At 50.4% G+C, this 15,569-nt stretch overlaps 1 protein-coding gene across 2 annotated transcripts in view; it reads left to right on the top strand.

Moving 5' to 3' along the window:
* csmd1a (CUB and Sushi multiple domains 1a) overlaps positions 1-15,569 on the top strand; it is a 332,617-nt gene that overhangs the window by 81,668 nt on the left and 235,380 nt on the right. For both annotated transcript variants that reach the window (XM_023829137.2, XM_072709329.1), the window contains exon 2: positions 741-957. In XM_023829137.2, the coding sequence (XP_023684905.2) occupies positions 741-957 (217 nt within the window). The remainder of the gene's footprint in view (positions 1-740; positions 958-15,569) is intronic.

The raw sequence follows: 15,569 nt of genomic DNA, 5'->3' as shown, positions 1-15,569 counted from the left end.
TTAGTGTCGCTGTGCTCCGAGTAACCTCCATGTCTTAGTGTCGCTGTGATCTGAGTAACCTCCATGTCTTAGTGTCGCTGTGATCCAAGTAACCTCCATGTCTTAGTGTCGCTGTGCTCCGAGTAACCTCCATGTCTTAGTGTCGCTGTGCTCCGAGTAACCTCCATGTCTTAGTGTCGCTATGTTCTGAGTAACTGTGCTCTGAGTAACCTTGATGTCTTTGTGTGACTGTGCTCTGAATAACTTCAGTGTCTTTGTGTGACTGTGCTCTAAGTAACCTTGATGTCTTTGTGTTTGTGTGCTCTGAGTAATCTTTATGTCTTTGTGTTGCTGTACTCTGAGTAATCTTGATGTCTTTGTGTTGCTGTGCTCTGAGTAATCTTTATGCATTTGTGTCACTGTGCTCTGAGTAACTTCCGTGTCTTTGTGTCACTGTGCTCTGAGTAGCCTTGATGTTTTCGAGCTGCTATGTTAAGAGTAACCTTGATGTCTTTGTGTTCCTATGTTCTGAGTAACCTTCATGTCTTTGTGTCGCTGTACTCTGAGTAACCTTGTTATCTCTGTGTCGCTGTGCTCTGAGTAACTTTGATGTCTGTGTGTCACTGTGCTCTGAGTAATTTTTATGTCTTTGTGTCACTGTGTTCTGAGAAACGTTGATGTCTTTGTGTCACTGTACTCTGAGTAATGTTGATGTCTGTGCCCCATGTTCCAGTGTCTGACCCTCCTCCTCTTTTTACCAGGTCAGTCGTGCGGTGGCTTGGTGCAGGGTCTGAATGGGACGATAGAGAGCCCCGGCTTCCCACATGGTTACCCCAACTATGCCAACTGCACCTGGATCATCGTCACGGGGGAGAGGAACAGGATACAGCTGTCATTTCACACCTTCGCCCTGGAGGAGGACTTTGACATTGTCTCCATCTATGATGGACAACCTCAACCTGGCAACCTGAAAATGAGGTAATGGCTTTATTCTTCTGTGGTAAAACATGCAAGGGGTTCGCTGGGTTACCTGGACTTCCTTGCACTCTCTTTGTGACCTTGGCTTGGGGACTGGAAGTTTACAAAGGCACTCAGGCAGCAGGGTAAACCCTGGATGTATTCTGGGTGTAACCTGACCATCAAGTTTCCATTTGAGATCCTGTGTCTGCTGGATATAAGTGTAATTTAGTTCCAGTTTGCTGTTTTTTGCATGCAGTTTGGTCTCAGCTGCAGAAGGTGTCGTGGCTTTTCATCTTCTGAGGGTGACCCCCTTCCTGAAAGCATAACTGTAACTAAGTCAGCATGCCAGTGCATTGTGAAATGTGTGGCATCATGGGATGAGAGGAAGGACACTCAGTGAGGGCACGTTGATGTCCGTGCTTCTGTGCCGCACCAGACGTCACCAGACTAGCACCTGCCGAGTGGCACGGTGAAAATGAAACGTCTCCCGTAATGAGATGTAGAAGGCCTTTAAGTGTCCAATGATTAGCATGCGCATTAACATACAGACAGTCTGACTGAAGGAGACAGAAACAGGCGTAGAAAAGAGCAAAAAATGTTTACTAATCGCAAATTATTAAATGCGCAGCTTGTAAAAAGGACATTAGGCTTTCAGAGCAATTCACATTAAATGGCACTTAGGAGACAAGGTCTGAAATGTGTCAGGGGTGAGGGAAAGAGGAATGGGGAAGGAGAGAGGGAGCAAGGGATGGAGAGGAAGTGAGGGATGGGCATGGATGGGGAAGGGGGGAGAGGGATGAGGAAGGAGAGAGGGATGGGGAGGAAGGAAATGAGGGTTGGGGATGGATGAGGAAAGGGGGAGGGAGAAAGGGATGGGGAAGGGGAGAGGGAGAGAGGGATCGGGAGGGATGGAGAGGGATGGGGGAAGTGAGGGATGGGGAGGGATGAGAGGGATGGAGAGGATGTGAGGGATGGGGGAGACTCATCCCTGTAATCCTGAGTGATGGCAAACATGCCTCTTCATTCCTGATCAGCCAACTCACAGAATATAACAGGAGTCAATCAAGGCTGGCGGTGCTGAGCTCTATTATGGGATGTTTATGAAAGTGTGATAATGACGATGGATAAAGCTGACAGCCGCCCTCCCCCCACCACAAGCCCTGTGCTGTATAAGCAGCTGTGGAAGATGGATGGATGATGGATGGATGGACGGATGGATGGAGGGAGGGAGGGATGGATGGATGGAGGGAAGGATGGATGCATGGAGGGAGGGAGGGATGGATGAATGGATGGATGCATGGATGGCTGATAGATGCTATTTGATGGGGGTGAAACTTAGGTAGACAAGCAACAATTTGGGGAAAGAATCAAGTATAACATGGCTGAACCTGATCCCCTCACAGCTGGATCCCAGCACGTCTGAGGACTGCTTTAGTGACCATGCCCACCTGGGGGTCCGCCTTCGGGTTCCTGCCCTGCCCCGCATGCCAATAAGAAAAGAATTGATGCATCGCCATGGATACGGCACTGGCATGTCTGAGCTTCTCCCCTATCAGATAGTGATCTTCTGGAACAGCGGGCCTATCGCGCTGGCATTCGCTCCCGAATTAAAGCACCTCTTTCAAGGTCAAGTGGAGCCATGATTCAGCATTAATCACCAGCCGCGTGTCAAGAGCCAGCCGAACTATTCAGAGCCGACCTGGAGCACTCTGTATATTCCGGGCCCTGCGACGGGAATCTGTTTCCGGGAAGCAAATTTAATATTCTGTTCATGTCCGTGCCGCTGTTTATACATAAAATATGCCAACCTCTCCTTAAGTTTTATGTGTCTTCCAACTCATTAATTTTCTATTCACAGACTGTTCACATAAGCTTAATGAACTGCTTATTGCCATTTTCAGGATGGTCTGAAGCCTGTTTAAAAACCACGCATGCGCTTAAAGAGGGAGAAAGGTGGCAGCTTAGCTGTTTAAAACTTATTGACACTTACGGTTAGTCTTATTTTTAGGGAGAATCATTTCATGTTTGCAAAATATCACAATCTATTGGAGACAGCATCTCTCATACAGTTCAGGGTTAACTAATGTCTTTGGAACTGGCCATTTGTTTATTTAAATCAACAAAATGTTGACTTTGTTACTCATAATCGGATATTTTGAAAGCTGCCTTGCGTAAGGATGAAAATTTACCATTTGTATGATGCAGATACATGGAGAGATCTTTAGTTTTTGCATATCTCATCTGGGTTGAGAGATCTTCTGTCACACATAGGTGAAGCTTGGGTTCCGAGTGCACGGTCAGCGGTTTTTGGGGTTAGGTACCCTTCTGTCTGACGGGGGCTAAATACAGTCCCATCGTACTGTGGGCATGGACCTGATGGAAGAGTGCTGAATAAATCTGTGTTGGGGGGAGAAATGCTCCCTAATTGGCAGGTGGTCCTCATTAAGCTGCCCACCTTTTCAGCGCAGATTGAATGCCAAGCAATCACAGACTCGAGGGCGCTGACCGCATGTCATGGATGTCTTGTCATAGTGTGTTCTCTGGAGCAGGCAGACTGGGTTCAGCACCTGGAGCTCTCAGGACAAATGGGTCGGTTCCTGCCTGATTTAACGTCACGCAGATGAGATTCCTTGTTTTATAATGAAATGTGACCCGGGGAGGGAAGGGCTCAAAGGTGTGGCTGGGGGTGGGGGTGGCTAGACTGTGCAGAATAGACAGCAGAGCATGACACCCATCCATAGTTCCATCTATGCACCCATCCATCCATCCATCCATCCATCTGTTTTCCAGATGCTTCTCCTGGATGGGGGGGGGGGGGTCTGGACTCGGGCATGACCTTCCAAAACAACTTACTTAAGTTTAAGTATAAGTTATAAAAATTAAGCTTAATATGAAAGGCTTCAGGTATTTAACAAATTATTGAAATAATCTGTGACAACCCAACCTGTCCCAGCCTTATGCTCCAGGCCCCCTGACCCCTTACAAGGATAAGGGGCTAGAAAGTGGATGGATGGATGGATGGATGGAAGGAAGTATGGATGGATAGATGGATGGATGGATGGATGGATGGATGGATGAAAAACAGCCATGCTTAAGATAGTGGATAATTCTTGTAAGTATTTTCACAGCTGATGGTCACTAAGCCGTCTGAAGTGTTTTGACTGGAGAGGATATGAATGGCTTAAGATTGTTTGTTGATGTTCTTTCATGTTAGTATTACTTAAACTGCATTCACATATAAAAAGCAGCAGGTACATTCAAATGACAGAACCTCTTGCATCTAATGCCACACTTAATTACATAATTGATTTAATTAAAGCGGAATCGAGCCGTTAGAGAGTGCCAGAAGTCTCGCCGTGCGGCACTTTTGCTCTGGTATCTTTTAACTGGCTTTGATGTATAATGCGAAATACGGACCGCTGGGGCCTGGTTGCTTCCTGCTTCCGTCTCGAGCTGCGACCCTGCCTTGTTCTGCTGTCCGCATCCTGCTGGACAGTTTGGTTGGCTGCTGGATGAGTTTATTTCATTTGTGAGTTTTATTGAAAGCAATATGCAATTTTAAGATAGCAGGTTCACCAAGTCCCTGGAGCAGTTGGGTGCTCAAGGGCCCAATGGTGAAATCACCATGCAGGTCTTGGGATTTGAGCCAGCAACCTTCTGATTATAGACACGGCATCCTTGATTCATCAGTAGATAACGTAGGAAAGGTAGTACAGGCAGATGGGAGTTCTTTGGTTTTCTCATATCCCATCGTGCTCTCCTGTGAGAGGGAAGCTTGGGGTCAGAGTTCAGGCCAGCTCCCATTCCTGTGCCCTGGGGAGACTTTTGGGGTTAGGGTAGGGTTAGGGTTAGGGTAGGGTGAACGCATGTCCTTTTTTCCCCGCACTTGTCCTGTTTTTTGGGATGTGAAAAGGCCTGAAATGTCCTGGATTTCACTTTGTGTCATGCAGAGGTGGAGATTTCAGGTCCAGAGAGTACAAATAGTACAAATCAAGACCAAGATTTTGTTTCAACCAAACAGTATGAATGAGTCACAGTCACAGATACTCAACTGGTTGGTTGAAATTTGTATTTGTATTCTCTAGACCTGAAATCTCTGAAATCCCATGAAACCTGTGGTGTCATGCTTGCTCTCTACAGTCTCGGTACGTCCTGGGTGCACACCTGCCTTGTTGTGCCACCTCTCTTTGTGTCCTGACGCTGTGTCAGAATCTGGTCACCCTAGTTAAGAGCCGTGCTGAAGGGCTTGACAGAGATATGATCACTTTAGCCATTCACCACTGTCAGTGCTGGAATTCAAACCTACAACCTTTAGGTCACACAGTTATTCCCTGTATATGAACTGCATTAATCACAAGTAGATTTTAATAGGAAGCTATTAGCTATTACCAGTACAGCACAGGCAGATAGTTTTAGTCAATTTTTCACTAGTGCTTAAATTTACTGTCCCACGTTTCAATAAAATCTGGTATTTTCAAAATATTGTACTTTTTGCCAGAAACATGTCTGTACGATTGTTTAATCTAATTCCAAGCTACAGATGAACTCGGTGTCATGAATGAAGCACTTTCCCTTCTTGGAAGGTTCACTTGGGCCCGGGATGTTGCAGCTGTGCCCGTTACCAGCTGGTTTCCATTTGGACCTTTCCATGGTCTGTACAGTAAGGGAAGCTTTCATTGATTGGTGCTTTTATTAAACTTGCACTCCTGATCACCTGGGATAATCAACCAATTTCATCACTTGCAATAAAATCCCTAATAAGGCTTCCATTGCCTCGCTTTGTAACTTCCACTAAGCCTTGGTGTAAAATGCTAGTTGTCAAACAGAGATTCCATATTTTTAAATCAAACTACCAGTTAAACTAGTAGGGCTGTAAAAGATTAATGATGCTTAAACAGGCCATGTTACATATTAAGTCCATTTCTCATTAACTCAGCACCTGGTTAAGGTCTTTGAGAATGGATTAGTAATCTTTAGCGGTGCTAGTGATTAGGGATTCCTGTAATTGTACTCAGAAGGGTCACTCTGAAGCTTCATTAATTTATTATGTTCAAGGAGAAGGTGAAAAGAAGCTGTGTGCAAGATATGGGGCCGCTGCCTGATAGTGGGGCCCCCTGCCTAATTGTGGGGCCCCTACCTGATTGTGGGGCCGCTGCCTGATAGTGGGGCCCCCTGCCTAATTGTGTGGCCCCTACCTGATAGTGGGGCCGCTGCCTGATTGTGTGGCCCCTACCTGATAGTGGGGCCGCTGCCTGATTGTGGGGCCCCTACCTGATTGTGGGGCCGCTGCCTGATTGTGGGGCCCCTACCTGATTGTGGGGCCGCTGCTTGATAGTGGGGCCTCCTGCCTAATTGTGTGGCCCCTACCTGATAGTGGGGCCGCTGCCTGATTGTGGGGCCCCTACCTGATTGTGGGGCCACTGCCTGATAGTGGGGGCCCCTGCCTAATTGTGGGGCCCCTACCTGATAGTGGGGCCGCTGCCTGATTGTAGGTTCGCTGCCTGATTGTGGGGCCCCTACCTGATAGTGGGGCCCCTGCCTGTTTGTGAGGCCCCTACCCGATTTTGGGGCCCCTACCTGATTGTGCGGCCCCTGCCTGATGAAAAACGCTGTCTTAAGGTGCTGGGTGGGGCTAGTTAGTGACACCTGCTGGCCGCTGACACTTACGATGTCGTCACCCTGTACTGGCAGGGTGGGGATCCTACATCCTAGTAATGCTCACACAACCCTCCGATGCTGTTTTCATCAGCGTATGATTGGTTAAAATGGCATCTGGTACTGTTTTTATCAGCGTATGATTGGTTAAAATGGCATCCTCCAGCACAGATCGTATCCATTCGGTTGTATATAAAGACTGTCTCTGGTGTTGTCCTGTTCCTTATTCTGAGTTTTTGCTCTCAGCTGGAAGCTGACCCATTTCTGACAGGCAGCGCGGAAGGTGTGATAGCCGATATCAAAGCAGGCTTCGGCCACTGGCTCAGGGCGCACAGCACAGAGCTGCTTTGTGACGCTAAGCTGGCTCTGGTGGCGGGTGACGAGTCGGTTTCTGGGTTAGCCGACCCTCTGGCTACGGCGGTTTCGACACGGCCGGCGTGCCAGCTGAAGCCCTAACCAAGCGGGATGTTGTCCTGAGCCGCGTAGCGGGATGGCTAACAGACAGCCGGCTAGCTAGACTGCTGGGATGAGATAAACGGGAGCATGTTACCTCCAGCTTACGGCAGGTCGTAACCTAGAAGCATAAAGCCATCGCATAATTTTTAATTCTTTGTGTTGTGTATAAGTTATACTATAGTACAGCATTGTGTTCTACTTAGTGAGTTTAATTAAAAATGAATAAAATGATTATTTACCTTAGGATTAGTTCTGAGTGTATATGTATAGTGCTGAATGTTGTTTAAGGCAGTGGACATTTTCTCTCAGTTTTTCTCAAAAGCTGCTTGACTGAGACCTCCCTCTGCCACTGCACCGGACGGCTGTCACTCCACCGGACGGCTGTCACTGCACTGGACAGCTGTCACTCCACCGGACGGCTGTCATTTAATTCCAGTAGCCGCGTGTTTTTTCAATTGACTCAGAATCCAGCCTGATTAAGCATATTTGCATACAAAGAATATTTGCGTAGAGGGGTAATTATCAGCTGTGATTGGCGTGCTGATTAATTGATCTCTGGTGGGGAACATCACCGCCTTCTCACTGTACAGATGGATCGTTCTGGTCCGTGGTTCCATGATTTTGGCTGCTTATTTGCTCAAAAGGTCATTTAAAATCCACAAATGTAAATGTGGGGCATTTGAAGGCCCTCAGCCACAGTGAGAACATTCTGCTCCAGGTGCTGCATGGAGATGAAAGTGGTGTTGGGTGTTGTGTTTCTGCGGGAGGGTGTAGCCGAATCTCCTCACATGGGACATGTAAGGCTGGGAGAGTAAATCTCAAGCCCGTCCATGAAACACCTGTCTGTCCTGTCAGCTTGCCTACCTGCCTATCCTATCTGTCTGTCTATCCAATCTGTCTGTGCCTGTCTGTCCTGTCAGCTTGCCTACCTGCCTATCCTATCTGTCCGTCTATCCAATCTGTCTGCCTGTCTGTCCTGTCAGCTTGCCTACCTGCCTATCCTATCTGTCTGTTTGTCTGTATGCCAGTCTATCTATCTGTACTGTTTACTTGCCTATCTGTCTCTCCTATCTATATGTCTTTCTATGTGTGAGATGTAGTTCCAGTGTATTTGACCCATCAACATTCTTGAGCTCATTTTCCCTGTATGTGTATGTGCGTGTGGGATGCCCCCTACCCCCCCCCCCCCCCCCCCCCCGTGGGGCTCTCTATGGATTCTGGTGGCTTTGCCCGGGATGAGAGTGTCCACAGGAGTCAGTGACAGTCTCTCAGGCGTCATCCTTGGCTCTCCTTTTCTCTCTACCTTGGCCTCTCTGAAGGCAGAATGAGCTCCTACGTCTGTGCAAAATTAAGTCTGTTAAGAGGCTTTTTTCCTTTTGTGTCTCCAAAGGCTGAAGATGTCCCCTTGGTCTGCTGTCATTGTAATTATTTTTTGTATTAAGACTTTTTCTTTCCTCTGGTACTTTGGCAGGTTACCAAAGTTGTCGCTGATTTAGTTCTCATGCTCTCTGACATTGTGTGGTGTCTCTCTCTGAACCCGGCATCATTGGTCCCCTGAGTTCCTCTCAGCTAGGCTACTAACTGAGCCGAAGAGAGGACGCTGACAGATGTGAGGTGGCCGTAACCCGCACAGCCCTCCTCGGGTGGCTGAGAGAGGCATGCGGATGGACTAGGGGGTGCGAGTGGTTTGGGAGTTCCTCAGAGGTGTCTCTGTTGCTCACCACATTTGCAAAGAGATGCTTCTGGAAGGAGTTTGGCTCAAATGACCCGCTGGAGGGTGAGACAGAAATGGCTCCCATGAAACCTTTTAAGGGCCTTTTTAAGTTCCTGTGTCGCTTGGCCTCCATGTTGGTACTTCAGCGCTGTGACACCCCCAGGCTTGTTTAAAGAGGGATTAAGAAAACCCGGGCTGCATCACCCTGGTCCCTGGGCTCACCGGCATCCTGGGCCATGTGCCTGGGAATGGACCGGCAGGTGTTCGGGAGGCTGTGTGCTCCGAGGGACTGCAAATGCAAGCGCGTTATCTTACAGAGCAGACCATCCGCTAACGGCCAGTTAGCCTAGCCGTGTGATGTCATGCGAGCAGGAGTGTGTGTGTGTGCGTGCGTGCGTGGGTGGGTGTATGTGCGTGTTTTTACATGCCACGGCGGTCGGATAAATGCTCTGCCAGAAGCGTTAAACCAAGATGCATCCGAAACGCTACCCTCCTCTGTGCAAATTCACCAGTAAGGGAGGCGTATTCAGTGATAACTGGAGCTGCCTGACTCTGCGTTTGCAGGAGATGAGATGGAGAAGCGCATCCCCTCCATGCGCGTGAGAAGCTCATCCCCTCCATGCGCGTGAGAAGCGCATCCCCTCCATGCGCGTGAGAAACGCATCCCCTCCATGCGCGTGAGAAACGCATCCCCTCCATGCGCGTGAGAAGCGCATCCCCTCCATGCGCGTGAGAAACGCATCCCCTCCAGCATGCATGTGTCTTCTGATCTCAGAAGGATGTTGATTTGATCTTAATTCATTGCCAATCTGTCACTCAATGTGTTTTGGAATATCAGTCCCTCCGAAAGTACCCAGTCTATTCCATGACATTGCGTGTTGTTTACCCTCTCTTGACGCTGACCTGTCCCCCCCCATCCTGGTGCTCTCTGAAACCCTAGAGATCGGACGAGCAGCCGTACTCTGAAGTCACATAACGGTCTGGGGTTTTTGCTGGGTGTCTCTGTTCTGCTGTTTGCTTTTTTCTGATTTCGATTCTCTATAAATAACACCCGTTTTACACACCTGCTCACTGTGTACAAGGTGCCCCCCCCCTCCCGTCAGGCTGATCCAGAGTCACCAAATCACAGCCACAGCGCTGTCATACATGCAGAGCTTCATTTGTGAGCCGGTTGCCATGGCGCTGCTGGGGCCCTCTGCTCCCTCATGGTGGTGGTTCGGCACCTGATGGAGGCCGGGATGCTCCATTTCTGGCAGATGCCTGCACTGGGCCGGGCCGAGAACTGAGGACCGACGCTGGTACATTGATCTCCCTGGGTTTCAGTCAGTGAATGATCAGACATGTTTATGCACAGGGTGGGTGTAGCGTTGGTGTGGGAGGCAATTGAGTTTTTAGGATGAAAGATGGGGCTGCTTGCTGTCCACTGCCGACTGAGCAGAATGTGAGCGGGTCGAGGCTCCCATCCCATCTTCCGGAAAGCTGCATGTGGCTCCTCATCCTGCTGTTATATAATGGCTTTAAGCCCCCCCTCCTCTCCCCCCACCAGCCATGGGGCTTTTCCACAATGGGTTTTTTGTTTTGTTGCTGATACTGACAGTTTTCACACATACCAGCCCCCACAACTCAAGACAATCATCCATGCATGAGTGCATCCATCCATCCATCCATCCATCCATCCATTTCCTGTTTCAGTGCCTGGGAGTTGAGCTCGGCCTTCTGTCAGGTAGTACAGAGCAGTACCCTCCCCACCCCATCCAGGATCAGAACCTTCTAGAGAATGGCAATAATATTCTTCTGGATGTTAAACAATTAAGCTGAAGTGCTCCAAAGCGTGATAATATTTACAGGCGCTTTGCGCTAATGCCGTGGTTACTGCCTAATCAATATGAACTGTTTGAAGCGGGATGCTTGTGTAAATGCCGCCTTATGAGTGCCTCTCGCTGCTGTTGAGAGCAGTTTGCACTCGGCCCATCCCTGGGTTCCCTCTGTCTGCCTCTGCCCACCTTCGCCATCCTGCAGTCCCGTGTACATTTTGGTTATATCCTCCGACCTATATATAGTCCTCGGACCTCTTGTATCAAACCTCGCCCCCCGCAACAATACAGTCACTTTGGCCTGCATGTCCAGGCCGGGCATCCCGCCTTGCCAAGCCCCACCGGGATTTCATATTAATAATCTTAAAAAGAATGAAAAACAGGAAAGGCTTCAGGAAGCTCTTCGGCGTCTCCTAAGGGAGAGTAATTGCACTGCAGGGGCAATAAAGAGCCAGTTGAGGATGAGCCCCCCTCCCCCGATAAAGAATGCTGCCAGAGAGATGCTGCAAACATCACACAGTGCAACCATGAATACAGACCGGCGGCAGGTCAACTTCCGGAGGTCTGTGTTTCTCATGGCGCCGCTACCGTGTCTGTGTTTCTCATGGCGCCGCTACCGTGTCTGTGTTTGTCATGGCGCCGTTACCGTGTCTGTGTTTGTCATGGCGCCGTTACCGTGTCTGTGTTTGTCATGGCGCCGTTACCGTGTCTGTGTTTGTCATGGCGCCGTTACCGTGTCTGTGTTTGTCATGGCGCTGTTACTATGGCACCCCCCACTGCTGTTATTAGGGTCTGCAGGTATAATGTCTCATAAAGAGGCTGTTTGCAGGGCAGGCCAGCAGCTCTGTGTTCCACAGCACGTGTCTGAATCAGCAGGCGCTGGCCTGTCCAAAGCCTGATCTTTTTGGTGTGAAACGCTCAAGTCCCCCCATCAGCAGGTGGGGGCCTAATTAGCAGCTTAGCTGCTGTGTAAGGCAAAAGGCACCATTTCTCCTGCTCATGTCTGGAAAAGGCTCATTTACAAGCAGGTTCCTTGCAGATAGAATCTTATTACTAAGTAAATTCTTGTCAATGTTTATCTTTGCGCAGAGAAACCCTCACCTGAGACCTGCAGCCCCCATTTACAGAAGCACGCACCCCCAAAAGACACGCTTTGCCATAAGTAAACGAACGGGAATGACCACCATGTATTGGGGGCTGGTGTTTCCATGCTTTAGGATGCAATTTATATATTCAGGATGTGCCTAATTTATGGCCTGTCTATCTAAGGAAGAGCCGCACGCGGGGTCGGCCCTGCAGCCAGAGCCGCACGCGGGGTCGGCCCTGCAGCCAGAGCCGCACGCGGGGTCGGCCCAGCAGCCAGAGCCGCACGCGGGGTCGGCCCCGCAGCCAGAGCCGCACGCGGGGTCGGCCCCGCAGCCAGAGCCGCACGCGGGGTCGGCCCCGCAGCCAGAGCCGCACGCGGGGTCGGCCCCGCAGCCAGAGCCGCACGCGGGGTCGGCCCCGCAGCCAGAGCCGCACGCGGGGTCGGCCCTGCAGCCAGAGCCGCACGCGGGGTCGGCCCCGCAGCCAGAGCCGCACGCGGGGTCGGCCCCGCAGCCAGAGCCGCACGCGGGGTCGGCCCCGCAGCCAGAGCCGCACGCGGGGTCGGCCCTGCAGCCAGAGCCGCACGCGGGGTCGGCCCCGCAGCCAGAGCCGCACGCGGGGTCGGCCCCGCAGCCAGAGCCGCACGCGGGGTCGGCCCCGCAGCCAGAGCCGCACGCGGGGTCGGCCCCGCAGCCAGAGCCGCACGCGGGGTCGGCCCTGCAGCCAGAGCCGCACGCGGGGTCAGCCCAGCAGCCAGAGCCGCACGCGGGGTCGGCCCTGCAGCCAGAGCCGCACGCGGGGTCAGCCCAGCAGCCAGAGCCGCACGCGGGGTCGGCCTTCGTCGCCTTATGGGACGTCTTCAGGCTTTTCCGCTGCAGGACACTTTGTTAGCAGCAGTGGTTCCTGGTTGTGTTCTGGTTCATGGCTTGAGGAAGCAGTGAGATGGGGAAAGTCAATCTGGTCCAACTTCCTTGACATATATCCTCTCAAAGTAAGAAAGCCCCACAACATGAAATGGAATTTTATAAAAATCTGTGACTGCAATCAAACAACTAAAAATGCTGAAAGTCTTGTATTTTAGCAAGTTTGGTTACTTATGGTTAAGGTCAGAGCTGGGTAGGCTTATGGGTGTCATTGCTGGGATTAGGGTTATGCCCATAGAAATGAATGGATGGTCCCCTGAAAGACATGAGTACAAGTGTGAGTGTGTGTCTATGTGTGTGTGAATGTGCGTCTGTCTGTCTCGAGCCCTGTGAGGATCAGGAAGAGACTGAACAGTGTGAAAATAATGAGGCAGCCAGGTGTGTGTGTGGGTGTCACGCTCTTAGCCATAGCCCAGCGGTGTGCTTGGGCTGTCTGTGCGCACATGGAGTCAAAATGCAATTTTGGCTTTGCTGATTGCATGCCCGTTGCCATCAGGCCGGTGCATCAGGGTTTGTTGTGCAGGCCAGGCTGGTGCTCTCTGTCATCCTCCCTGCTGTCCCCGCTTCTGTCCTCCCTGTCCTCCCCACTGTCATCCTCCCTTTCGTTCTACCTGTCCTCCCTACTGCCAGTCTCCTTGTCCTCCCCACTGTCATCCTCCCTGCTGTCCCCGCTTCTGTCCTCCCTGTCCTCCCCGCTGTCATCCTCCCTGTTGTCCCTGCTTCTGTCCTCCCTGTCCTCCCCGCTGTCATCCTCCCTTTCGTTCTCCCTGTCCACCCTACTGCCAGTCTCCTTGTCCTCCCCACTGTCATCCTCCCTGCTGTCCCCGCTTCTGTCCTCCCTGTCCTCCCCGCTGTCATCCTCCCTGTTGTCCCTGCTTCTGTCCTCCCTGTCCTCCCCGCTGTCATCCTCCCTTTCGTTCTCCCTGTCCTCCCTACTGCCAGTCTCCTTGTCCTCCCCACTGTCATCCTCCCTGCCCTCCCTGCCATCACCACTGTCATCCTCCCTGTCCTCCCTGCTGTTGTCCTCCCTGTCCTTCTCCCTGTCCTCCCCACTGTCATCCTCCCGCTGTTGTCCTCCCTGTCGTCCCTGCTTCCGTCCTCTCTCTCATCACTACTGCCATGTTCTCTGCCGTCCTCTCTGTCATCACCACTGCCATGTTCTCTGCCGTCCTCTCTGTCATCACCACTGCCATGTTCTCTGCCGTCCTCTCTGTCATCAACACTGCCATGTTCTCTGCCGTCCTCTCTCTCATCACCACTGCCATGTTCTCTGCCTGTCATCACCACTGCCATGTTCTCTGCCATCCTCTCTCTCATCACCACTGCCATGTTCTCTGCCGTCCTCTCTGTCATCACCACTGCCATGTTCTCTGCCATCCTCTCTCTCATCACCACTGCCATGTTCTCTGCCGTCCTCTCTGTCATCACCACTGCCATGTTCTCTGCCGTCCTCTCTCTCATCACCACTGCCATGTTCTCTGCCGTCCTCTCTGTCATCACCACTGCCATGTTCTCTGCCGTCCTCTCTCTCATCACCACTGCCATGTTCTCTGCCGTCCTCTCTTGCACTGCTTCCCTCCAGCTTTCAAACAAAACTGTGGGATCAGCTGGACGCCTGGAATTACAATGAGTCTCCCAGATTTGCAAAACAAACCAGCATTTACATGTGAACGTTCCAGTGATGGGGAAGGGGAGGCGGGGTAGTCCTTTCCTGCCCGTCTCCCCACGCCATTCCTCCCGAGGACACATCTGGACTCTGCGATCTGTCGGGCTCTTTGAAGTCTGCTTGCATATATGAGTATGCAACCTGCCCCCCCCCTCAAAAAAGTCAAAATGACTTCTTGTATTTAACAATAACTCAAGGTTGCGGTCTGTGTAACACACGCTTGCGCACAAACACACACACACACACACACACGCACACATGCACACATACACACACACACACACACACGCACACATGCACACATACACAAACACACACACACACACACACACACGCACACATGCACACATACACACACACACACACACACGCACACATGCACACATACACACACACACACACACACACACACACGCACACATGCACACACACTTGTATTTATATCTTTATGAGGACTCTCCATTAATTTCTATAGGCAAACTCCTAATCCCAACAAGGACGACCTTAACCCCTACCCAGCCCTAAAGTAACCAAACAAAATACAAGATTTGTTAGTTTTTTGATTGCAGTCACATATTTTTATGTAATTGAGGTTATCCTTTAGGGAACCAAAAAGGTAAAAAGGTTTTTATCACATTGTGGGGAAATTTAGTTCCCACAGTCTAATAAGTACAATAACCTGTGCGTGCGCAAAGACACACACACACAAACACACACACACACACACACATTCTGCATCGGCAATCCACCCAGACCCATTTTCATAAACGGACTGAAGAACAATCTGCATTACGGAGTTATTATATTTAACTATTCTCAAAATGTCATGCGCTTAATGAATGATTTAATTTGCCATTTTAAAGGTTTCCTGAGTTCTGAGAGTTGTTAAAAATTTCCATACTAAGGACTGGCCTTAAATTGCTCGTGAATACAGATGTATTTTCTAATTGGCCTGAGTGCATAAAAAGCCTTACCTTCACAATGGCCCAAACAGTAGCACGCGTGATTCTAAGCGTGTCAAAGTGTTGGCAATTAACACTCAGGCAGAAAGGAAAGATGTTCTTATCTGTGATAAATGTATCTAAGAGTGAGATTTAAGGTGAACATGTACCTGTGCACGCATGCATGAAAGTATGTACACAACAAAGACACCTACAGATTGTGAGGACATCCAGAAAGGCAAGGATTTTACACGGTGACTCTGAGGTGCAGTTTCCTGCCGTCTACGGCTTTCTCCTCCCGACAGTTAATGTGCGGCCAAGGACAGAGCAAAGAGAGGCCAGAAGTCCAGCAGCTTCAGTTGTGCTGCCACTCTG

Source organism: Paramormyrops kingsleyae, chromosome 3 (genome assembly GCF_048594095.1).
Source record: "Paramormyrops kingsleyae isolate MSU_618 chromosome 3, PKINGS_0.4, whole genome shotgun sequence".
NCBI classification, from domain to species: Eukaryota; Metazoa; Chordata; class Actinopteri; order Osteoglossiformes; family Mormyridae; genus Paramormyrops; species Paramormyrops kingsleyae.
The sequence above is the reverse complement of the archived record's forward strand: the minus strand, read 5'-3'. Positions and strand labels throughout refer to the sequence as shown.